Below are 25,747 nucleotides of genomic sequence, written 5' to 3'. Positions count from 1 at the left end.
TCCTGCACACAGAGGATTCGACATTTTGCCGATGCTGTGGTTCAGATGGAGTTGAAAACGATCCACTTTTGATTCCGCATTGAGTTTATTTGAACACGCAAAACAAGAAAGAGACAGTCAGTCACACCAGCTCACACACAGGCCGGACTCGAACCAGGCGCCCTCTGGCCGTGAGGCGTGAGAGCCACCCGCTGCACGCCGTGACTCACCCGCCGGTTCTGTTTCCCGCCCCCCCCCCCCCCCCCCCCCCAGGCGTTCTGTGTCTGCTGGAGCACGACGAGGAGTACGTGTTCACGCTGCCGTGCGCCTACGCCCGCTCCATCCTCACCGTGCCCTGGGTGGAGCTGGGGGGCAAGATCTCCATCAACTGCGCCAAGAGCGGCTACTCGGCCACCGTCACCTTCCACACCAAGCCTTTCTACGGGGGGAAGGTGCACAGGTGAGCCGTCCCTGAATAATTCATCTACCTGTGAGGCCGCGACGGCCGCTTCACGCTCCGCCGGCCTTCACATTGATAAAAGCGCCGCTCGCCGGACCTTTATTAAATATAAATAACGGGCAGATAAAGTCACCCAGCTGCTGCACGGAAACTATTGTCGGTGAATGTTTACAACGTCAGTGTCAGTAATTAGTCAGCTCCCACGATGCAATGCTAATTCCTCTTAAATATGATTTACCTCAAATGTTGCGGTAATGCGGTCATTTTAGGCCGGTTTTTCCATCCCGATTCTCTCTGATTTTGACTTGGCAGAGTGACGGCAGAGGTCAAACACAACCCCACCAACACCATCGTGTGCAAAGCGCAGGGCGAGTGGAACGGCACGCTGGAGTTCACCTACAGCAGCGGCGAGACCAAGGTCATCGACACCGCCAGGCTGCCGGTCACCAGGAAGAGGCTGCGGCCGGCGGAGAGGCAGGGCCGGACCGAGTCCAGGTAAGGCTCACACCACCAGGACGGCGGGAGGAGGAGGAGGAGGAGGAGGGCTTAGCGGCGTTCTGATCCAAACCTCCTCCGCAGGCGGCTGTGGCAACACGTCACCAAGTCGCTGAAGGAGGGAAACATCGACGGCGCCACGGAGCACAAGCACCGGCTGGAGGAGTGCCAGCGGGCCGAGGAGAGGAAGAGAGCGGCCGACAACAAGCTCTGGACGCCCAAGTACTTCACGAAAGAGGTACCACGAAACCGCGGCCAGATAATGTTGCTTCTGTGATGTTGGCGGCCATCTTGAACCCGACCTTCACTTCCTGGTTTTAACCCCGACGTCCGTCTCTGCAGGGCGACGGCTGGATCTACAACAACCCGCTGTGGAAGTCCACCTGACCCCGGAACGACCCATCGGTCACGGACGGCGCTCCGGACGCGGCGGCTCCTCGGGGACGGCGGCAGAGCGGGGCCGGCGCCCCCCGCAGGCCTTCAGACTCACTGCGCCACACAAACAGGAAACCAGTACGGTGCCAAAGGGATCCCGGACGTTTGAACCCGGAGACGGTTCGGGACTCGGGACACAAAATCCCTGGTTTTTATAAGCAGTTGATAGTATTACTATTCAGAGTAGAGTATTTCTATTTTTCACCTTGCCAAGGCCTTTTTTTGCACACGCACAGTAACGACGTTTGCCACTGGTGTTTTGTTTTTTTGGGTTTTTTTTTCCAGACAGCGTTGATGTTCGGTTCCGAGCTTCTTAGTTTGGCCTCGCAGACGTCTCCCGTATCACATTAAACTGTAGCCCAGTCGGTTCGAGAAGCACTTTTAACCGTGGAGACCAACCCCGTGTTTCATACCTGTGCCCCCCCCCCCCCCCCCCCCCCCCCCCCCCCCCCCGACCCCACCGCCCCCCTCAGTCAGGGTGAGTCTCTCAGAGCTTTACGGGACAGAAACGCCACCTGGAGCCATCTGAACCCAGATTATATTTCTATACATTATATTACAGCGAGCTACTAGAAAGTGAAGGTCCTGATTGTTTCGTCTGCACTATGAATGTATCTAGCCACATTTTATTAGCCCAGTATGCTACTCCCCCGTCTGAAACACCCGCTTACCGTCACGTCGTTCCCGTTACTACCTCTGGTTTAGTTACATCACGTTTTGGTATCTTCCGAAAGGAAACGGCGGTTTGCTTGTGGCTAAAAGCTGCCGGGTCGTCTAGCGGTGCGATTAGGCCGACCGGCAGGAGGCGACGCCGAGATAAGGAGCAGCCGCCATGTTTCTGTGAGGCGGCGGCGGCGGCGGCGGCGGCGGCGCTGAAGACGAGGTGGGAATCAACCACAAGGCCTTCGCTGCGATTGGAGGAAACGAATGAGCGGAGAGACTCATTGACAACCCCAGATCCAAAAAATTGTCAACAAAAAACTCACATCAGGTGTCAATTCGATGGCAGCAAATATCTTTTTTTTTTTTTTCTTTTTAATAAAGGTTGTTTTTGTAAAAAACAGTGAGATTTAAAGATAATCTAATGACGGGTGGGATTGAGGCTCTTTGAATTGCTGCAAACAGCTTCTTCACTGTTTTATTTAAATCCCCAACATGTCCAAACTTTATCTCAGATGAAATTCCAAATCAATTGTTATTTTTCACGTAATGCTGAAATGTCTTCCTGACTTCTGCTGTTTCCTTTGGGTTGAAGTTCGGATTCATTGCACCATTTTTCTCTCGACCGTTTCAGAATGACGGCTGTGTGTTTTTCTGTTGTTTTTGGCCCCGGTTGATTTCCCAGAAGCCAGTTGGTAGCCTCCTCTCGTGATATCAGAATATTAGTAAGGAGCAGACGTTAGGCCTTACATGGAAGTCAGGACGGATTCGCCGAAGGAGACGCTGACTGCGGATGAAGAGAAGTCTGTAAATTAATAAAGACCTTCTACCTTTTTTAAATTAAACATGCTCTTTTTTTCCCTCCTCTCTCTCTTTTTTCACGATGTTCTGAATCTGTTGTGTAATACCGCCGAGCGGCGGCTCAGCTGTCGCTCCTCGGGCCACGAGTTGCCCTGGTTTAGACGCACGCCACGACACACTCCGACGCGGAGCGCCGACGGAACTCTCCGCATCTCGAGCATGTTTTCGCAGGGCGAGGATTCAGGTGTCGGCATAACGATCCCATCCCGTCAGAATCCGAGGAGCGAGACGCATAAATTAGCTGGAATCTAAATATAAAGATCAGATGTCGACGCTGCTTCGGGTTTCCATACTTAGAAAGTGGAGGCGCTCTTTGAAAGGAAGCATCAGAAATGATGCTTTAAGAGTCGGTCGTCTCATGAAACCGAGCTACAACCGTCAAATCCACACAAATTTGATGAAAAAATTGCTAGTTAATTTGATAAATTATCAGAAAATGTGATGAAACGGCAGTCAGCCAGAACATTAAGACCAGCAGCGTTCGGCTTGAGGTGAATGTAGGTCAGAACAGGGAGCTCTGCTCTTCCCCATCAGTCCTCCTGCGTTCCCTCACACTCCGAGGCTTAATGCTGCCATCCAGTGGCCCGGTCCGCCGCGTCCACTCCGCTCCCGCACAGTAACGACACAGAGGCACACACGCTTCTCATCGAAGTGTATATTTAAAGATGGCTGAACAGAAGAACAGTGTAGAAATGTAAACTTTGAAGGTGAGCAGAGACGAGAAGGGAGGGGTGTTAGAAACACACGGCACTCGGCAGAGGGAGTAAACTGAGAAATAAAAAGAAAAAAAAACAAATGAAGGAAATAAAGCAGACTGTACATCACATTAAGGCTTTTTCCAAAACTCTGTCCAACAGCAGCAAATCATTCAGTGTGGCGTCGTGTTGAAGGTCTGATGCCCTGAAAACTGACGCACAGTGTTCAGAGGAGATCAAACGCAACCAGATCAAAGAGAGTCTCTCACACACACACACACTTCACATACACACACACACTTTAAACGTGTGACGGGAAAGAAGAGTCGATCTGGTAAAAGTCAGTTTTCTGCGAGATGTGACAGAACAAGTACAGCAGCGCGACGTCTTCCTGTTCCGACGTCTTCCTAATTTGATAGAAGATGAAGTGAAAACATACAAACACACACGGTTTTGTTTTAGACCTGAAGCCAAACACACAGAACAGTACAGAGCCCACCAAAGAAGACGACGACGACGACAGCGGCGGCCTCGGTCAGAGCTGAGCACACTGTGTACCAACAAAGAGGGCCTGATCAGCAGAAATGCATCATGGGAAATGCCGTCTGCAGCAGTTACAGTTCAAATTTGTTTCATGATCAGTTTCAGAAGTAATTCATTATGTGGTTGGATTGTTGTTTAAAATACAAGAAATCCAAAAAGATGAGAATAAACTCAGATGCATCGTGGGAAATGTAGCTAACTGTTTACTTGTTTGAAATATTGTCTGAAACAGAGAGAAAATCCTAAGAGCTTCTTTAATTTAATCAACATGCATCATGGGAAATGCAGTCTGCAGCAGTTTTCAATTTCACCATTTTATTTTTTTTTTTTTAACTGTTGCTTATTTAATTTTTAAAATATTGGGTGAAATACAGAATACAACAGAACTGGAGGAATAGTTTTGGAAATGCGGTCTGCAGCAGATTTGGCTCTAAAAGTCAGGATTTAGCTTGTTTTGGTGTCGTTGACAATATATTTTTTTTTTCATTTCAATAAATAATCATGCATGATGGGAAAACATGATTTCACAAAATAGGCAAAAAGTAAAATCACAGCTTTAGTTACCAATTTAAAGTCTCAGCGATTTATTTTTTAAAGCAAACTCTTCCCCGGGAGTAACCGTTGTTTAACAATCAGCAGTAATTTCACGATTTCCTCATTTTTTTGAGTTTAGAAAACTGTTTCTAAACGGTGACAATTGAAGCTGTTATCTCGGGGCTTTTTGGGAAACTGAAGCACATTTTTCTACAAAAACACCTGATTGATTCATCGATGGAGAAAACGAGCGCACTATTTCTGCTAATAAAAAGAAAACAGAATTGAACATAATGTGTTTTAAAGTAAATGTCGTAGAGGGAAATGAGGAATAATCACCGAACAGTTTTTATTAATCGACTTGAGTCGTCACAGGTCTGGGTTTTCTGTTTACCTGCAGGTAAAATAAACAACAGGCAAAACTCGACTCTTTAAGATGATTTTCTAAGTTGAGGAAAGGAAAATGTGACGGCTGGAGATGATTTTCCCTCAGAATGACTGCTGTTCAGTGTTTTTTGTTTTGTTGCCTGGTTGATGCTCTGCTGTCTGAGCGAGCACACAGTCTGAAAATGGGACGCCGCTCCAGAGACTTGTGGAGATGTGTGTGTGAAGTTAAACCTCGCCCTGCGACACTTCCTGTTGACTCTCCTCAAAGAAAACACACTTTAGAACTGAAAAGGTCGGAGAAGGTGGCCGGCAGCGACGAGGCACTAGGCTTCAGCTAGAGAGCTCCCCCTGCAGGACGGGAGGCCCAATTTATTATCACTACTTTTTACACACAGTTGCTAGCTTCCGTCTTGAAAACCCCGAGCAGCTGAAATGTACAATCTATGCAATTGATGATAAAAAAAAAAAAAAAGGTGTGGATAGAGAGAGAAAAGGGGGGGAAGGGGTGTAAAAAAATTCACATTCAAAATCTTTCACCACAATCTGGAGCCCCTCTGTACAAGAATTATTGCATTCACGGTTCTATTTGCCGTCATACAAAAGAAATGAAACAATCACAAAGAAATTAAAAGAAGAAAAAAAAAAATCACAACGATCCAATATATTAGCTTCCTCTTAGACATTTTCTTTACATCACATATTTACACATTAGGCCAATTTCCTTCTTCTGAACAGGTGTGAGGTTGGGGGAGCCAGGCAGACGAACGGGGAGAGATGACGGCGCTGATAGAAAGGGAAATATTACAGTCGTGCCGCGTCGAGACGGCGGCGTTCCTCCATACCGCATACTGTCCTCTGTACACGCGTCAGGAACCAGATCCTCGGCCTTCCGGCGCCGCCGCCGCCGCTCCTCAGGTATCCAAGTTCGACATGTGCCGCGGAGCAAGGCTCGATGGGTCTTTGGTGCAAAATGTTCCCCTCGGGTTTTCCTCTTCACCCCCCCATCCCTGCGCTGAGAAGCAGTTTTTTTTTTTACTGACGGAAAACGAGATGAGCGGTCGGAGCGGAGCGGTCCGGCGCCTTCGCCGCACATTCAAGTACGAAGAAGAACAAAAAAAAAAAACAAAGAGAGAACGGGGGAAGAAAAGCGAGTCCAGAGAAAACAGAGAAAAAGAAACTACATCCTGGGGATAAAACAGGAGCGAGCCGGATGTGACACTTCCTCGACACACGAGGGCGCTCCGACGAGACGCCCGGGCCAGCCAGTGCCAGCTAAACGGCCCTCCTCCTCCTCCTCCTCCTCCTCCTCTTCTTCATTGGTTATTCCAGGTTATTTCTTCACGTTTGTTTTCCTAAAGTTCTCGGTCTGCATTATTTTTTTTGCAGTTTCTTGCCCTTCTTCAGGACCAGTTTGTTCTTGATGTGTCCTCGCTTCCTCTTGGCCGTCTGCGGAGGGAAAAAAAAACAAAGAAAAGTAGTGAGTTTGAGGAATCAAACTTACACATGACATGTAACTACAGAGTGGAAACACTCGGCAGGAAACAGGTGAATCCACAGCTTTGGCAGCTGTTGCGCTTCGCGGCGCTGCTGATGCGTTATCACGTAACGGCGTGCTGCTAAACGGCCGACAACTTCGACAAATCGGCTTCTTCCTGTCCGTCTGACACGACACCAGCAGGCTTTTCAGAATAACACATTACTGGAGGCAGAGACGGAGAAACACTACTTGCTCTAATGAGGTTTTGTCTTTTTTTCCTGTTCTCTTCTGGAAAAAAAAAAAAAAAACTCTCCAAAAGCACAAAGACGTCAAATAAATCAGCCTCTGAATCGTCTGAGGGAGAAATTCAAGGAAACTCCAGTCAATTTTGAGGAGACGGTTCAAATTAAAATGCTTTTTCAGAGCAGCTATATAAATATATATAAAAAAAACCCTTCTTTCTAAAAGTGGGAGACGGAGTGAATCCTGAGCTGCAGGCGTCTACCTTCTTGGAGGTGTACTTCTGCTTGGGCGCCACGCTGCGCGGCTTGTGGTCCAGCGGCTCGCGGTTGTCCAGACTCTTCACCTTGTAGATGCGGACCAGCCAGTGCTCCGAGGTGAACGCCTCCTCCAGGTGCCTGAACTTGATGTCCTTGTTGCCGATCTCGGCGTTGCGCGTCCGGTCGAAGCCCGGCGGCGTCCTGAAGTCCAGCTGGGAGACGGGAGAGACATGTTCTTTGGTTTAGAAACCTTTCTTTCTCTTTTTTTCTATTCCTACTGACAGGATTTGGCATGCACTCCTCCAGCACAGCTCCCGGGCCATTTAATATCATCTACATTTGATTTTTTATTTTTTAAAAAAAACTACCAGAAAAGCAGAGAAGAGCTTTGTGTCCATACACTCGCCTCCAGGACTTGAAACACTGAGCAACTTTCTCTGACTGAAAGTTAATGTGATCTTGGGAGAAGACGACCCTCAAATCTGTAGAAACCAAACGATCTGAGCAGAATTCTGTCGGCTTCACCGAAACCCTTTTGGATTCAAGCCGAACGGCCGGGCTGGCGGAGCAGGAGACGCTATAAGGAGAGGCAGCGCGCATCCTGCACGCCTTCGACAAACAAACAGGAGCAGACGCGCTTGTTTTCTCCGGTTTCCTGCTCATTATGCAAAACGAGGCAGACTACCTGCTGCACAAACAGGAGCGCCGTCATTATTCTCTGCAAAGTCTGCGCCAACAAAAGAGTCACCGAAACACACAACTTAATATATATATATATATATATTTATATACACACACACACACACACACACACACACACACATATATATATATACACACACACACACACACACATATATATATAATGTAAAAAAAAAAAAAACTGCAACAAAAATAACTAAATAAGATAAAGTTGCCAAGAGGAAAAGGTGAATCGTTTATAATCCGTCTCAACGCCAAAATGAGAACATCTAACGTCCGGCAGAAATGAGCGAGAGTGTGTGTGTGTGTGTGTGTGTGTGTGCGCGTGTGATCACACTGCAGTGTGTGGCCTTCAGCCGCCGCTCCGTTTCGCTGCCTGTGACTCACTTTCAGCCTCTCGTGGCCGATACTCTTCTGGAGAAGCGTCTGACTGCTCGTCCTTCACTCTCCCTCTCTCATCCATCAGCTCCAACCTCCTTCCCTCTCTTCTTCTTCTTCTTCTTCTTCTTCTTCTCTTCTCCAGGCGCCCTCACTCACTCACTCACTCCGCCCCTTCCTGCATCTCTCCTCTCCTCTCAGGTGGCTTCAGAGGAGCAGAAGATTTTCATAAGCCTCCCAAACTTCCCTCTCTGTGTATTTATTGCCGCGGCTCAGCTTGTCGTTTTAAAGGTAAAGGAAATAAGCGCCGCACTCAGACGTGGGCAGATTTTATTCATTCCGCCGCTGTAATATGCATTGTGTGTCTAACCTTGGCTCGGCGGCGCGAACTGTAACTACCCCGCACTTCGGCTCCACTTATTTTCCTCCTGCCGTCGTCCCCGAAAGCCCCGCTCTCTCCTTGTCACATCTTGTTTCCATGAATCTAATCTACTCCCACAACTCGCCGCCGCCGTCCCCCGTCGCCCCGTCTCCCTTTCCCGCCCCTGGCAGAGCAGACGGCGCCGCCGGCAGCTCCTCGCGGCTTGGCGGAGGCCTGTGAGAGGATGGCGATTCTCCCTGGCCGGCGCCACATCTGCAAGCACCTGGCAGGAAGGCTTCCTCTCATTTCTCCTCCTCTGACGCGGCGCATTTCAAAGCCTCTGCCGATCCTTCACATTTCCACCTCCGGCTTCTCACTTCCTGAATCGACAGAAGCTGTTTTTTTTTTTTTTTGAGGACGGCGCTCGGCCCCTCCCGCTCTCACCTGCATCTCCCCGAAGCGGTAGTAGGACATCTTGTACATGAGGCAGTTGAGCAGAGTGGGCGAGCCGGCCTTGTCCACCCGGAACTCCCCCTGAGGAGTGAAGTAGTCGCTCTCCTGGAAGAGACGAGCGAGGCGGGGGGGGGGAGGGGTTACGAATGTCCAGTTTGACACATTTCACTCATTCAGACATAAAACGACTTATTTTCCAGAGCGGTACTGGAGCAGGAAAACCATTTTCAACAATACGTGAGCGTTGTGTACCTATTAATTAAAGTGCTAGATCAAAAACTGGATTACATTTTAATGAATCCACAAACCCAACCTGGGATGGTAATTGCTGGATCACACTCTGGCCCTCTGGTAATGAGGGTCGGAGCTGTTCGAGCTCTCACCATCAGCAAAAAAATTCAGGATACTGCTGGAAATAATTGCCCACTCACCACTGAAGCACGGCTTGTCACTCAGAATATTTACTACTAGAAATCTGTCGATATACAGGAGAGCAAGAGGAAAAGTGACGTTAAGTCTGAATTATTAAAGTAAAGTGGATTCAGACCGAACTTCATCAGAATAAATCCCAGATTGTTTGTAGCAGATTTAGTTAAAAAAAAAAAAAAAAATCTAACAACTGATCACGAAATGAAGTCAATACTGTAACAGGATATTTGATTCCATCATCAGTAAGTTATGACATTCGGAAGCAGCAGAAGTTTAAACAGCTGTTCTGACTTTCTGCATTCATGACATGAAGCGTTGAGATGAGTTTAAGCGTTTCTGCTCAACGTTCAGTTCAAACCGAAGCTTCCTCAGTTCCTCCAGTTTTCCAGCGAGGCAGACTGAGTTTAAAACAAAAAAAAAATAAAAAATAACTTGTGGTGTATCTGATCCGCTGCGTGTGTGTGTGTGTTAGCAGTATATCATTAAAACTCTAACGAGGCGATGTTCACCTGCTCTCACCTGGCTGTCAGGCGCTCGGATAAAGCAGCTCTCTCTCTCCACACACTGCTCTCTCTCTCTCTCTCTCTCTCTCTCGTAATAACAGTCACGATAGAAACTCGGCGGATAAAATACGAGGAATGTGTGTCAGCGAGCGGAAAAACGGCTCCGGCAGCAAGCGAACCTTTTAACATTCACGAGAGGAGCGTTTTACGGCGGCGGCGCTGAATTAGCCGGAGCCCACGACCTAATAAAGCGAGCGGCGGCGGTTTGAAAGAGTGGAACCTGTCTGCTGCAGACACACACCAACACACACACACACTCCTGGATCTGACGGCTTCACGCTGCTCCCAGCAAAGAGGCTGATCAAACTAAATTCAAATTCAATTCAAAAACTTTACAACTGTGCAGTTTTGTAACTTAACCCATTATTTAAGTTTGATATCTTGTTTTTGAATGACTCTGTATCGGACAGGGTGCATTTAAAGTGATTAAAAACCTGATTTGTACATTAATTCTTCACATATATAAACTAAACCATTTCAACAGTTTAAATATGATCCCTAAATCTGGCAAAAAAAAAAAAAAAAAAAAAACTGTAGATCTGAATGTATTTTAGGTTCAACTGAAAAAAAGCTTGAAATACTTCAGTTCATGTCATAAATTTGAAATATATGTAAAATTTCAGTGTTGTGCAAAAAACATTTCAGCTGCTTCACTTATTTCACATAACATGAAACAAAATAAATAAAATTTGGTGAGTGATTGAGTTGTTATTAATGTAGATATATTTGCTGACATCTGAAATATGCGTTTCCTTTCTGAGTTGCTTATAATAGATTTGATTCTCATATAAATCCCCTGCAGATTCAAACCCGTTTCGGTCTCAGACTCTGTCCTTCTGCCTCTGAGCTCCTGGTTTTATGGGTTCATGTTCGGTGTCGGGCAGCTGCTCTGTCCGTCTTCACGGCTTATTGCTTCAATCAGCTCTGGCGATCATTTATGATTGATTATGCTGAATTATAAAACAGAAGTGACGAGCTCCTCTCAGTCGCTGAGCTCAGTAATATGATCTATAAATCTGAGATGGAGCTCTGGATTGATCACATCTCGTCTCGCCGATAAGTCTCATCCTGCCGTATTGGTCCTTTAAGACATGAAGCAACATCTTCATCTGTCCCTTTATCGCCTCCTCAGTGTGACGCAACCTGTTTTCACCGTCTTCCCTCTTGCCGCAGATCGGCGTGCGTTTCGTCAGCGCAGCTGCACCTGTTGCTTAATGGCTCAATAACAATAACGACCCTCATCTGCGGCTTTACGCGTCCCGGAGCAGCGGCGCCGGTCTCCCCGCCACACTCACCCTGATGTCCTTGGGGTGCTCTCCCTCGGCGATCCTCACCATCCACAGGAACTTGTTTATGTCGTCCCCCGAGTACCCGATCACGCCCCCGAAGATGATCAGGACGTAGTCCACGTCCAGCGACTTCATGATCTCGTAGGCCGCGCTCTCGTTGGAAGACATGGCTTTCCCCACCTGGAGGAGGGGACGCCGAGAACAAAGAGGCGGCGCTTTAATGAGACAAAAGCCACGGGGGGGTTTTCCACACTAAACATGAACCCTTCCGGCGGTGAGGCGCAGTGCTAACCACTACACCGCAGCGCGGCCGTACCAGCGCTATGTGGCTGTTGTTCCAGGTGTTGTTGTCCACCAGCGTGGTGCGGTTGGCCATGCCGGCGATCTGGTAGCCGTAGTCCCACCAGGACATGACGCGGGCGTGCTCGTCCGTGTTCTGCCTCAGCCAGTAGTACGCCTCCCTGAAGTCGTCCAGGATGTTGCGCGTCCTGAACAAGGATGGGGGGGGGGGGGAAACAAGAAGAAGGTTAAGAATCGGAGGTCGCAGCAGCAGCAGCAGCAGCTCCGGCGTCCTGAATTCCCCCCGAGCCGAGGGAGCAGACTCAAAGCCAATTAGCTGCAGGTAGGCTAATCACGCTGCGTGCGTTTCTGCTCGCGTGGGCGTGAAGGCGTCAGATCCCTTCCCCGTGGCGTGGCTCCACTATTGTCTGGGAAAAAAAAAAAAAAAAAAACCCCACCGTACTACAATTAATAAATGCATGAGAGCGTGCGTCTGCCGTTTAGTCTCAGCCGTCAATATTTCCCTCCCGGAGAATAATTACAGTTTCACAGAGAAGCGTTCTGGAGAGTGGGAGATGGATGGCAGATGTTTCCTGTGACCCAGAAAAACTCAGTCAAACAACGGGCTCGCAGGTTCACGTATCAATATTTCCGCGCGGCGCTCATGAAAGATGCATGCTCTCGCCGCGTCCGTGAAACATACGTGCCGATTAGCATGCGGGGCGGAGGAGTGTGTCCGTCCGCATTATCAGCTACAACCAGGGGGGATGCTGCTGCTCGTCTCGCAGCCATTAACATACACAGAGGGAGAGTGTGTGCGTGTGCGTGTGTATATTTCACCCGTCGTGGTTGTAGGACGCGAGCACCACGCTGGGGCTGGAGTAGGCGTTGCTGGTGACCCAGGTGCAGTGCACGGCGAACATCATGAGCAGCATGAGCATCAGCATGGTGACGATGGACTTGATGTTGGGGCCCAGGCCCTCCTCCGCCTTCTCCTGCTCCGACACGTGCTTCCTCACCTTACCGGCCTGCAGGGGGAGACAAACTCTACTGAGAGAGAGGAGGAGGAGAGGAGGCACCCGCTGCAAAGCTTTCAAGAAATATGAATTATTGAGGGGGATAAATTATTAACCAAACTAATTGAAGAAAGTATTTTAGAGCACACTCAGTTTTTTTTTTGAACCATGTGAAGACGCATCAGAGAGAACTGTGAGATGAACCCTGTGATGAGTTAATATTATTTCACAGCGGCAGAAAATGACTGCGGCTGCTCTGCAGAAAATGAACTTTGCACAATATCAACACCTACGTTCACTTCCGCGGAAGCGAAGACGGTGACAACACATCAGTTCAAACACAACTCACTACTGCTTCCTAATCCAACATAGAGAAGCGGACTGCAGCAAGGACTGCAGTCCTCCAATGTTTCGAATGACGAGCAGCGAGGAGCAGGCAGCACCAGAGCAGCAACTAGAGACATTCTGAGCTGCGTTTTCGGCTCACTTCCTACGTTTCTTCATTCACGAACTTCGAGCTTGTTATACACTTATAAAGTAAGGTTATTTTATCAATTGTTATTTTAGTTTGGAAATAAATAATTCTACTGTAGTCTAACTGCCTCGAGCACGATTCAAGGCTGAGGCTACATATATATGTATTATACATGAATAACAGCAGTAGAGTTAACCTGAGAGATATAAAAGTCCTTTTAAACACTGATAATGAGAGCAGAAACACTGATTTCTAACTGATCTGCATGTTTCAGCTGATTTGACTTTTTCCACTGAAGTCTAGGAGCGTCAAACCAAGAGGCTTCAAACATGGCGAACCTGGAGGCTAGCATGCTACCATTAGCATAAAGCCAGAATGTTAACCTGAAGGTTAGCATGCTAACATTAGCATAAAGCCAGAGTGTGAGTCTGAAGGTTAGCATGCTAATATTAGCATAAAGATAGAATGAACCTGAAGGTTAGCATGCTGACATTAGCATAAAGACAGAATGAACCTGAAGGTTAGCATGCTAACATTAGCATAAAGCCAGAATGTTAACCTGAAGGTTAGCATGCTAACATTAGCATAAAGCCAGAGTGTGAGTCTGAAGGTTAGCATGCTAATATTAGCATAAAGATAGAATGAACCTGAAGGTTAGCATGCTGACATTAGCATAAAGACAGAATGAACCTGAAGGTTAGCATGCTAACATTAGCATAAAGCCAGAGTGCGAGTGTGAACTTTTTCACCCTGCAACACCAGTTTGAAGACAAGCTCTGCATTTAATGTGAGTTTCAGATCATTTGACAGATTTCCAGGGAGCCAAATGAGGCACAAATTGAGGTAATTTGTAGTATTTTTGCTTGCCAGAATATTAAACCCTCTCATGACGAGGGAGCCGGGATTAATTCCGATTTTGTGGATTGATTGATTGATTGATTGATTGATTTTATTTGTTTCATTCTTTTTTAAAAGAAAGAAATGAAAAGGAACAGAAAGAAGTGAGACTTATGATGTCTGCCCCTATTAACATAAAATAAATGACAATTTGTCAAGATTTAACATATCACAAAAAAAAAAAAAAAAAAAAAATGCAAGATTCAAGACAACAATTTCACTAAATCAAAATACAAATATGACCATTTCACAAATAATTGCAGATCAAATACAACCATTTCCCAAGTGTAAATACAAAAAAAAACAAAAAAAAAAAAACCTTAATGAGATATGTTCAAAAGAAACAATCATTCTAAGTTTGACCATTCTTTAAAACAGAGTCGTACCCTCCCAATAACTGTGCTTTTAAACATTTCTTGAAGATGTGAATGGACTGAGACCTCTTAATTTCACTGTCAAGTTTATTCCATAAATTGATTCCTTTTGTTGTGATGCATCTTTCTTTCAATTTGGTTCTTGATTCTGGTCGTTTGAAAACTTCAGTGCCTCTTAATCTATATTGACTGTCTCGCTTTGCAAATCTATTCTGTAAATTAAATGGTAATTTTTTCCGGTGAGCTTTATACATTGTTTTAAGAAGGTTGTAGATGTAGGATGTAGAATTGTTAATAAAATTGCAGCCTTTTCTAGTGTTTCTGTTCCCAGGTGTTTCCTACTGACGACCCTTTTATGACTATTAAACGATTGAGTACTTCTGCCCGGCCCCCCCCCCCCCCCTAAAATTAACGTCTAATGTTCTCTATTTTCTGTTAGTTTGATTATTTTTCTACATATGGTTAACAGTTCTGTCAAGCACAAAAGTCAAATCCTGCCTGTGCCAGAAGGAAGTTTTATTCATTTTGCACTGAAACATACAAATTGGGATTTGTCATTATAAAAAAGGTTAATATGCTCTTTTCATACTAGACTGCTTAATTTTGCATGTATGTGGCCTCCGAACCAAAACAAGCTGAACAACTCTGCTGTAATAAAAAGTGGATTATTATCATATTTATTGCAATTTAAAAGTTCTCGGGAAAAGTCTACAAATTGCAATCATCGTTTTTATGTTTTACAGGCTTCATATTAACGCTCAATCTATTTAAACCCTTGGAGACGTTGATCGTTTTACAGCATTTGTTTATTTTATAAGTCGTTCTCATTGAGAAGCATTGTGGGGGCAGCAACCGAGAGAGGGAAAAAGAAAGGCAACGCCACGGCTTCACTCAGCGTGACGACGGCAGACAGTCTGAAGCGATGGCGCCGGCCTCCGACAGTTGCTGCTGAATCACAGTTGAATCACAGTTTACCCAAAGTGGTGGGGAGCGAGGAGGGAAGCTGACAAACACGAAACCGATAAATCCAAAAAACCTCAAAAGGTGTTATAAAAGTGTACGAGCGAGACTTGTAAAGAAATACAATCTGAGTGGCCGTTGTTTTTTTTTTTTAATGGCACTTTGTGGATTGGCTTGTTTTTTTTTTTTCCAATATCATGGCAGAGTGAGTAAAACTTGAAGCGATGTTGCAACACAGCCCGTCACTGCGGCGGAAAAAAAAAAAAAAAGGAAAAAAGAATTTCCTCAGTGGATTCTCCTCATCTGCACCTTGTCGTAGAGATTCCCAGAATTCCGCTTGTCGTCCTCGTCGCTGCTGTCCTCGGCCGGGGGCTTCTCCCTCTTGGTGTCGTCGCCCATGTAGTGCTCGAAGACGCTGGAGAACGCCACCGCCGACAGCATGCACACCACCGGCGTGAGAGTCAGCATCAGGCGCACCATCACGCCGGCGAAGTACACGGCGCTGATGGCGTACAAGGCCACTGGAGGGAGGGGGAGGGGGGAGGGGCAGAGAGAGGGAACAAAGCAACAGCAGGTCAGACAAGGACGGCGGCGGCGGCGGCGTGGATGTAGAAGAGAGGACAGGAAATGAATGGGAGGGTTTTGGAAGGAGATAAAAACAAGAACAGCGAAGCTCAGACCCTAAAAGCAGCGAGCGGCGGCAGCGGCGGCCTCGAGAAGTTCAACAAGTGAGCGGCTAATCGATCGCTGTAATTGGCTGATTGGACCGCCTGTCGGACGGCGCGAGACACAAAATAAAACACTTGTTTTGCAGTCTGTGTTTCGGGTTGTTATTGTGGCGCCGCCGTCCTGACGTGGGCGTTCCCCGGACTCCTAATCGCCACATTCTTTTCCCGCTCATGTTAATACGCTTCTTCCTTTAACAAATAATACATCACAAAACTGACACTAACAGCAGAACAACTGGTGATTAAAGGACTATCCCACTGAAAGTGACAATTAATGAATGACTTGTAATGTCGTAATTATGTGGCTCTGAAAGTAAAAGTGCCATTTATTCTCTCGGCAGACAATATTAGATGAAGGACAGCTGGAGCGCTTCCAAGCTCGGGCTGGACGTGGAACTCCCGGCTGAGTTATCCTTTCAATGAAATTTAACGGCGGCTCATCCGGCGGCTGCTGGGAGGCTTCAGTCCGGACGGACGGGCAGATGGACGGCACATTCGGAGCGGCTCCGACGGATAAAGCGACATATTTAAGAAATAAAGACAGTTTTTTTCTGTCAATACCCATTATTCCAGAAGTAAAGTTCATATATTATTCAATATGAAACAAATTCATGAACAGTCTACAGGAAAATCATGTTTTGTGGATCAGCGGCTGCTAACAGGAGGGGCTGCGTGTCCCACCTGCATCCTGCGACCTCTGACCTTCCAGAGTGAGGCTGCTTTGAAAAACACTGGTGAATATTCATTTTTAGGAACCACTTCTATCCAACTACTCCACTCTGGGAACTCAAAGAAAATATTTTCATCCAGCACGCACTTATATCTGAAAAATAAAATTTGACAAACCTTTCAAATCTGCCACAGGATGAAAATCTCTCTGCTGGAGGGACGAGGCTTCGCCGACTCATTTATACACGAGCTTTTCAAGAACTAATTCTTGGGTTCTTGGTGGATTATGGGGAAAATAAAGAGCGAGCGCGGACACAGAACGGACAGTCATGCAGACTCCTGGCAGCGTAAAAGGATGAGATTGAATTTACTGGTGTCAGACGCCCTGTCGACTGGAGGAGTCCATAAAGAGCCGGTCCTCATAAACGGGGGGGGAAATGAGCGGCTGATAAGGTCGGCGGGAGTGCGTGAAAGTGAGCGGAGAACAAAAAACTGGCCGCTCGAAAAAAATTCAAGCCAATCAAGTGGTGTCCTGCACCTGCTGTCCGATATAAATAAACAGCTTTGAAGTCTTTAATGCCAGTGACAGAAATATGATGCATCTGGTGGAGCAAGACGCCACAACTAAAGCACTAACTCAACACAAAGTCAAGAAAACATGACAAAATTCACACCTGCTGATGGCAGGAATCGTGTTTTCTGAACACTGCAGTACTTTATGTGAACTTAGGAGTGTTTTCTGCAAACTTTTTAGTGCTTTCTGTACATTTTGTTGTGCTTTTCTGAATGATTCTACACATTTTGTAGGTTTCCTTCGGTTTAATTCTACAGTGTTAAATGCTTTTGTTGGAGCTTTTTTTGCACTTCCAGAACACCTTCACCTCCTCACTAAGTCGGCAGCAGAAATATTGGTCCGGAGCGAGCGGAGCCTGAGCACGCCGTGAGGACTTACCGAAGACGCGCTCGTCGTTGATGTTCTTGATGCAGAACCAGAGGCCCGCCGGGAAGGTGCAGACCAGGATGTGGAGGTCGAAGAAGAAGGACACCCACGTCGTGGGCTGGTGCTCCGACACAGACGCTATGATGGGGATGTGGATCTTTGCGTAGCTGTAGGAGGGAAGGGGGGGGGGGAGGCAAAGACAGACAGGATGTAATTCATGTCGAGCGCAGCGCTTTGGGAGTGTTGAGACAAATTATACAATAGATCCTCCTGATTAACTCCAGAATTATGAGGGAAAGGAGATCATTTAGCCCCCCCCTCCTCACGCTGGTGGTAAAATATGAACAAATTTAGCACTACTGATGAGCAATGCTCTTTCTCTTAGCCGTGCTCCCTCTTTGTTCTTCATTATGAGCCGTCATACAGCAACACAGCAGCTTCTATACCGTCTTAAATATTTCTCTCAAGTGTTTTGTGATTGCAGCTGGGAGAGAGAGAGAACACACGGCGTGTTGAGGAATCGCTATCAGACTGCAGGAAAAAAAAAAACCCAAGAAGATCCCGTAGTGCTTCAGTCAGCAGACCGAGGTGGAAATCAAACACATTGCAGGGCGCTGGGAGCACACGGGGTGTCCGGCGCTGTTTGGAGGAAAGACAACACTTCAACACAGTCGGCGCTCGGCTGTTTAGCCCTCTGGGACGCTGCAGAAGAACTGGGGGGGGAGGAGGAGTTTACTGCGGCCTCAGAAAACGCTCACATGCACTCGATTGAACAAGTGTTCCGTCGATAGAGAGCGTGAAGGTCGGCAGAGCTTACCCGGTGTCCCAGAGAGAGTAGAAACGGCCACTCCACGGAGCGATGTATCCTGGAAACACAAGGCAGTCGATCAGGAGGGGCTCGTCTTTCCACGCTCCGATCAGCGGAGGCTGACGATGAACGCCACGACGCCGTAACCCACTGCGAGAATTCTGCAAAGCGCTCCCTAAATACTCTAATTTGGCCCGGCTCGCCGTTTATTTACAGGAAGAGTCAAACCCGACGGTGCACTTTAAACAAACACAATAAATACAGAGACGGCCTGAGGGCCGCAAGAACGGATGTCTGCAGTCAGCTGACCGGCTGTCAGTCGGAGGGGGAAAAAGAAACAAATCACATCAATATTCTGTTGGAAAACTACTTTCTGAACTTCCTGATCTTATGTTCCTTTCTGCAATCATTAATATTAATGTGAAGACAAACAAGGAGAAGTTTTCCTTGAAAGCGCTGAGAGTTGGTGTGTAGAATTATTGACCACTCGCAACAATACAATCTGATGGATTTCTGTTTCTTCTCAGGTGGTTTAAAAACCAGGAAATCTAAAAAAAAAAAAATCACAAGTTTATTAAAGACTTATTTTTAATTACACTTGCGCGGATCTGAAGCATCTCTTCACAGCTTGAAAAGATGATTTATTTTGTTCCTTGAAGCACCGTCTGGTTCCAGCTTCTGTCTGAAAAAAAAAACAGCTTTTTGTCTTTACGTCTTTAACTGGGTGATTAGAGGGAGTTCATTGATGAGAAAAGGTCAGATACAGACGGAGCGTCTCCCTCACTACCTCTCGGTGCCTTATATAAAAGAATGAATAAATAAAAAGGAATAAAAAAAAAAACTTCTCTTTGATGCAAGCTTATGCAAATGAGGTGCGTTTAAGAATCTTCAGCCGTTAAAAACTTGAGAGACTCGCTTATGCGGCGGCTCTAAGTTTTGCTAATAACCACATAAACAGATTGAGTAATCACAGCAGCTTGAAACCTTTTTTTTTTTCCCTCCAGGAAATAATTCTTAATTATTACTTTAATGATTATACGTTCACCGTATTCTTCAAAACTTTTTTTTTTTTTCCAGATTCGATTAAAAAAAAAATCCATCCTTGCAGCGTTATATGTGGGATTAAAAAGTGCTGGACTGTAACAGTGAGGATACCAGCTGGAATATAGATTTCAAGAACCATAAATATTCATTTTTACTTTATAGAGCCATGTTTTCTGCTCTTACATACCTGAAAAGAAAGTAAGAAGACACGAAACTTCGGCTGGAGACGTGTCAATAGTGAAAATGTATTCTATTGATGCTACTTAATTACTGAAATTGAGTTGTTTATAAATGTAACTGAAACCATTTAAGCTGCAAATGAGACTGCACAGGGGCATTTTATGTGCGCATACAAATGTCTTATTTTGGTTGGGCTTTGATCTGGAATACATTTCCAGCTCTGAACTGTTGCCTGAGGCTCTCGCAGCCACTCTCGCGCACACACACACACACGTGCACGCACACTCACACGTGCGCAGACGAGACCGACAAAAGCCTCGCTCGCTGCACGCTTGACGCGCTCTGGGACGGGCCGGCGGCTGCTGCGTCACGCCGTTTTGTGGCTCCTTAAAAAAAGGGATCGTGACTAATGCGCTTAATCAAAATGAAGCTGTAATCGATACAATTTATATATTAAAAAGGAAGATCAAAACCCAAGGAAGTCCAGACAGAAGAGGGGGGAAGCATTTAAAGTGGGATGGAGACATTTTGGGGAGGGGATTTGAAGGACGACGCCGATTTTAAAACAATCGATATTTGGCTCCACGTTGAAAATATTGAAGAGCCGCCGCCCGGCGACTGAAGGGAAGATGAGAAAGTCTGGCAGCTCGGAGTGAGACGTGCCCACTCTCTGCTCCTCGGAGCTGGCACGCCACGCACTCCCGCCGCGGCGCTCAGATGGCTGACAGATCACAGCGTTTACCAGATGAAGCTCGCGGACTTCTGCACGTGCATACGGGCGATCGCTCGGTCCCGCCGAGGACGCCAGTCATGCGCCACCGTGGGAAGGCCTGGCAACTGTTTACAGAATCCGGCTGTGGCGACCGAAGGAGGGAGCGGCAAATATGTAGAGACGGGCGAAGATGGAGTGTTTACAAAAGAGAATTGTGTGGTGAAAAAGCCATTTCCAGAATAACGCTTCCGAAAACTTGTGTGACCTTCAAATAAGTCAGGATTCTGAACGCGGCCACCTGGAACCAAACACTTCACAAGGAGACGCATGAAGCCACTGAACGGCACCGAGGCGGCATCTGAAGCCAGGAGAAGACGACCAGCATGCTGCGGAAAAGCTCGAGACAGTACTGAAGCTCTCATTTTACAGTCTATATACACATACATCGTTTGGTAAGATAGTCAGAACTGGTGTGTTTCCAAAAACAATTTGCAATTCTTCATAATTTATACAAAAACTGCAAATTTACAACATTTAAAGGCTCTGAAGCACAGCTTTCAAAACACTCAGTGCTTGCACATGTTGTAAATAGTTCTAAAGCACACGTGAGTCCAAAAAAAAGAGAGATTCCAGAGTGTTTGTGCTCCTCTGCTGCAAGAAAATTTGCCTTTACTAGCCTTGACTACACCAGTACACGCGCAAACAACGCTGCTTCCCGGCATTCTGGCATGAGAAGTCGGATTTCTCTCAGCATTTCCTGTGATCACAGTGTTTTCCGTCTGCAGGTGCCGTGCGCGCGTCCCCCTGAATCAAACGCTTCACCGGGAGACAAATAACATCAATAAACGGCAACGAGACAGCGCGGGAGGCTGAAACGCCGAGCGGCGTGCGGCGGCCGCACGCCCGGGTGTGAAATAATGAAGAGAAACATTAACGGGGACAGAGTTCGACCAGCTGGTTGCAACTAATTAGGGTTCAAGCGGGCCGGTCAAAACACATCACACACACACACACACACACACACACACACACACACACACACACACACACACACACACACACACACACACACACACACACACACACACACACACACACACACACACACACACACACACACACACACACACACACACACACACACACACACACACACACACACACACACACACAAAAAGCCACTCGCTGAAGGAACAATCCTCCAACCACACGAGTTCTCCAGGATGTGTGGCTGCAGCACTAGACTTGTTTATCCTCTGCCTTCCAGATTTAATTTTTGGACAAACAGAGCGCTGATTAGCAGCCCGCTGGGGGTGGGGGGGGGGGTTCAGGTCAGACTATCAGGGGATGGTGGATGAGTTCACTGTAACTTTTAGCTGGAAAAAAAATAAAATAATGTGGCTGAAATCCCAGATCTGGATCACTGTCAGACGACTGATCTTCGCACAAAAGTCGAGTTATTCACCATCTCTCAGCCAAATGCGGAGCAGATTATTCCATATTATGCTAATTCACAGACAGGAGTGAATTCATTACCATCCTCCGTCTTATTATCTGTAAATTACAGTCTTATTAGGACTAAAGCAGAGATTCAAACTGCCAAATCTGCATTGTTGTGTTTGATTTGCATGCGCGACTACACAACCCAGCAGGGTGCTTTTTAACAGAAATATCACTGCAGGCTTTACCTGAATCAAATGCTAACACATCTCGGGTTGTGCTCACAAATTTTCTGTTGTCAACAATCTAATTTCTCAGATGGTACACGATGAAACTGCAGCCTTGGCTTTCATGGAAACAGCCATTATTACTACTATTATTATTATTGGATGTGTTTTTTTTGTGGCAGGTGATGAAGAGCAACTTAGCGCACACAGCTGAGGAAACCGAAACAACAAAAGCTGTTTGGTGGTGGAACATTAATTAAAGCACGATTTAAGTTTCTTTTCTGTTCAAATTGTTCCTCTTTCTGATCTTGGCCCGTGCTGATTTAGCTGTTTGTTTATGTTGTGTAAAGTACATACTGAGTAATGAGAAATCCCCTCGTCCGCCAAGTCTGCTTCGCTGACTGATAACTGCTGACGAGAACGGCTCCAGCTAATGATTTTATTTTTTTTTTTGACTCCAAATGAATCTTCTGAGACTTTTTTTCCCCCCCAATTAATTTGGCTTCTAAACTGCCATCGAAATGTCTGACGCGGAATCCCAGATGTCTGGATGTGAATGTTTCACCCGACTTTCAGCGGAGTCGCGGCGAGGTGAAGCCGCCGCGCAAACTCCCAACGTCAAGAGCCACGCCGAGCACTTCAGCATCAAATATGGAGGAGGTACAGACCTGTGTATGTGAGATAGATCACGGTGAGGAAGACCACGCAGGCGGCGAGCGAGACTCCGAGGAAGAAGAGCGTCTGGAACTCCTGTTTGGTCAGCCTGTCCTTCAGGTACTGCAGGAAGGCGTAGGCCTGGAGCAGCGCGAACACACCTGAGAGGGAGAGAGGCGGGAGTGAAAAGAGTGAGCAAACAGACGGATGTTTGAGGAGGCTGTGATTGATGGCGCGTCCTGCAGGGTACAAAGAGGGGTTTGGCGGCATCCTCCACAAAGCGGCGTGCGATAGTCCCTTCGGCTGTTCGCCGAGAAGCGGAAAGAGAAATACCGCAGGACGGCAGACTGGAAAAGCACGAGACAGATTTGCGTAAGTAAGCCCTTCCGGTCGCTCTCCTCTCCTCCATCCGTCTCGCTTCCCTCGGAGGCGGATCCAGGATACAGTTTTGGAGAAGCCAGAGGGTGGCCTGGTTTCTCTCCTCACTCCCCCGGCGGTCCGCCCGCCGCCCACAGGAGGTCTCGCCCACTTCCAGGGTTGAAGCCTCTCGCCGTCTCCCGGAGAGCCGCCATCGCGCTAACACGCTTGTCGCTCTCCGCCGCCGCCTCGGGGGCGAACGTCTCCACGGAACCGACAGGTCCGTGGCTCCTTCGCCGCTGCACCCCACCACCCTTCCCCTGCTGTGCGCCATGAATGCAACCGCCAGATGTTTTGAGCAGCTGCTACTCCGACGACATTTAAAAAAAAAAAAAAAAAAAAAAACACACTTGCAGAGAAGTTGAGGGTTTTTTTCTTTGCTGCTGCTTCAAAGATTCTCGTAACGCTGTTTGTGTTGCAGACACCCAGGAATACAGGGACACTTCAATATGCACCTGCTGTGTTCAGCGAATCCCTCACAAAAAAAAAAAAAAAAGTCGCTGCTTAGTTTCCTAAAGCTGCCAACAGCTGTAAACGAACGCGACAATCCTCGGTGTACGCACGCACCCATCCGTGCTGTCAGGCAGCAGATGGGCACACTCTCCAGAAGTGATACTCTACAAGCTTTAATAAACGAACCACCAGCCAAAATAAAAAGTACTTAAAGTTCTGGACCCATATGGGCGAAGCCGCTTCCTCCGCTCTGCTTTGGTTGGATGTATTCTGGATGTTCTCCCGCAGACCGAGCGTGACTGAACGCCGGCGGCGCCGAGGGATTCGATTCCCGCTCGGACCTGCAAAATCTCAAAACGTGTGCGTCCGCTGGTCGGAGAGTCAGACTTTCACTAGAGGAAGAACGGCAGTCGGTCTTCACCTTCCACACCCGGGTGGATCGACATGGAAACACTGCACTCTCAGTGTGTCCTTGCATTAAAAAAAAAAAAACCCAGACAGACTGTCTGCTCAATTACTTTGTGTGACTTATAAAAGAAGACTCTTTACAGGCTTAAGACGAAAGCAATTTCAAAGCAGTTCGAGCTCCTTGTGAGAGACGTCGGCGTTAGTTGACACAAGCCCAACACCTCACCTCGATTGAACGGTTAGTTTAGGTTAGATCACAGAATCACTCATGAAAATATTAATAAGAGCTGCCTCGAGCACAAATACATTCCGCTTGTGTGTTTACACACCAAAAACATGCTCAAATGAGTCTGCATCAAAAATATTTGCACAATTCTTTTTCAGGGAAAAAAAAAAGTTCAATTAAGCTCTCAGAGTTGCCAGATCTCATTTGGCAACTCCGAGCTTCGGATTTAAATCTTTCTACAGATAACGATGTTGTTTATTCCTCCTCAATCACTGTACACGGACAGAAAACTGGGAGTTCTGCTGAATTATACAGGAGGCGAAGCTCCAACGCAGCGAGAGAGGGAGAACGAAGCTGTAATCCTTCTTCGAGGGTAAAACAACATGATGGGTTCATTTAGGGATGGAGCTAAATCATCAGAGGTGGTGAGCATCACAAGAGCTGATTTAGATAAATAAAAGCATTTGGTTGAAATAAAATTACTTGAACATTAGATGAAAAAATAAGTATTTGTGACCCTGGTAGTATTTAAATTTGGTTGACGAGAGTTTGTTTTGAAGATGTTATTGTTGCTTCTGCTTCTTCTTTGTTGGTTTTACTGGTCAAACATGAGCTAAACTGCACAACACTGCCCCCACAGGTCATCAGTGGTATTACTCGACCGCGCCCTTCTGGCTCCAAAAGGAGGAGAAGGAGAATATTGAGGCGACCACGGCTCAGAGAGAGAGGCCAACCTCGATAATGCCAATTTTACAAAGGGAGGTTGAAGTCCACGACTTGAACTTATCTGACAGGACCGTCGATTTAGAGCCAAGACCAAAGTAATCGCCACAATTCCTCCAAGATCGTTCCTTTCGTCTGCGATGGCAGAAAACAGCACAGCATGTCGCAGGAATAAGACTCAGAGTCTCTGGACTTTCAAAGCGAGCCAGGCCGGAGTATTCAGGTATCTGTGACTTCTGAGTATGACATCTTGGAATATAAACAACATTTTCCAGAGGCGGCGGCCTGCACTGTCAGATAAGCTGACATTCACGGTGAATCTTCCTGGTAGGAAACCTGCTCTTCCAGGGAGAATCGGCCGGATCGGTCACACCGCAGAGAGCGAGGGCGGGGAACTCACCGGCTGCCGCCATGTGCTCGCTGGTCCGGATTGGCTGGAAGCCAACGAACGGGACCTGCATGGACAGTACGAGCCCCACGATGTAGAAGGTGCTGTAAGCTGCGAGAGAGAAAACACAAGAAACGTGTGAAAAGCAGTGCATGGAGAGGCAGAAATCCAAACTATCAAACTAAAACAGAGCAGCGCTGTTCCCCTGCTTCACCCCAGCTCGGGTCCCTCTCAGGGAAATCAACCTCAGTAGTGGTATTTAAAGTCTATTGATTTTCACTGTTGTACCTCAGAGGCAGTAAATACAAAATACCTCATCTAATGTCATTTACTGAGAAAATGGGAGCTGGCTCGGCGCAGTGTGGCGGGGAGGCCTGGAGTGAGACGGCGGTGCCGAGAACAGTCAAACTCCCACCTTTGTAGCTGGGGGGAACCGATTCGCAGACGCACCAGCTTAATTAAGATTTCATACTCTTCCTGAAGAGTGTGCCTCTTTTTTGAAGTAGTTGTGACCGCCCTCAGCTATCT

At 47.0% G+C, this 25,747-nt stretch overlaps 2 protein-coding genes across 3 annotated transcripts in view; one reads left to right on the top strand and one right to left on the bottom strand.

Annotated features, from left to right (window-relative positions):
- The window catches only part of osbpl10a (oxysterol binding protein-like 10a), a 68,048-nt gene extending 65,767 nt beyond the window's left edge, over nucleotides 1–2,281 (top strand). For both annotated transcript variants that reach the window (XM_030121249.1, XM_030121250.1), the window contains 4 exons: nucleotides 253–439; nucleotides 752–934; nucleotides 1,019–1,172; nucleotides 1,277–2,281. In XM_030121249.1, the coding sequence (XP_029977109.1) occupies nucleotides 253–439; nucleotides 752–934; nucleotides 1,019–1,172; nucleotides 1,277–1,321 (569 nt within the window). In that variant the 3' untranslated portion in view covers nucleotides 1,322–2,281. The remainder of the gene's footprint in view (nucleotides 1–252; nucleotides 440–751; nucleotides 935–1,018; nucleotides 1,173–1,276) is intronic.
- A 1,930-nt stretch (nucleotides 2,282–4,211) lies between these two features.
- The window catches only part of LOC115409913 (dolichyl-diphosphooligosaccharide--protein glycosyltransferase subunit STT3B-like), a 93,293-nt gene continuing 71,757 nt past the window's right edge, over nucleotides 4,212–25,747 (bottom strand). The window contains exons 6-16 of the mRNA XM_030121248.1: nucleotides 25,232–25,330; nucleotides 22,619–22,765; nucleotides 18,357–18,405; nucleotides 17,552–17,706; nucleotides 15,512–15,723; nucleotides 12,321–12,508; nucleotides 11,518–11,689; nucleotides 11,208–11,381; nucleotides 8,912–9,025; nucleotides 7,032–7,238; nucleotides 4,212–6,495 (exon numbers count right to left, since the gene is read on the bottom strand). Coding sequence (XP_029977108.1) covers nucleotides 6,421–6,495; nucleotides 7,032–7,238; nucleotides 8,912–9,025; nucleotides 11,208–11,381; nucleotides 11,518–11,689; nucleotides 12,321–12,508; nucleotides 15,512–15,723; nucleotides 17,552–17,706; nucleotides 18,357–18,405; nucleotides 22,619–22,765; nucleotides 25,232–25,330 — 1,592 coding nt within the window. The 3' untranslated portion in view covers nucleotides 4,212–6,420. The remainder of the gene's footprint in view (nucleotides 6,496–7,031; nucleotides 7,239–8,911; nucleotides 9,026–11,207; nucleotides 11,382–11,517; nucleotides 11,690–12,320; nucleotides 12,509–15,511; nucleotides 15,724–17,551; nucleotides 17,707–18,356; nucleotides 18,406–22,618; nucleotides 22,766–25,231; nucleotides 25,331–25,747) is intronic.

Source organism: Salarias fasciatus, chromosome 22 (assembly GCF_902148845.1).
Source record: "Salarias fasciatus chromosome 22, fSalaFa1.1, whole genome shotgun sequence".
Taxonomy (NCBI): domain Eukaryota; kingdom Metazoa; phylum Chordata; class Actinopteri; order Blenniiformes; family Blenniidae; genus Salarias; species Salarias fasciatus.
Note: the sequence above shows the minus strand (reverse complement) of the source record. Positions and strands in the feature narration are given on the sequence as shown.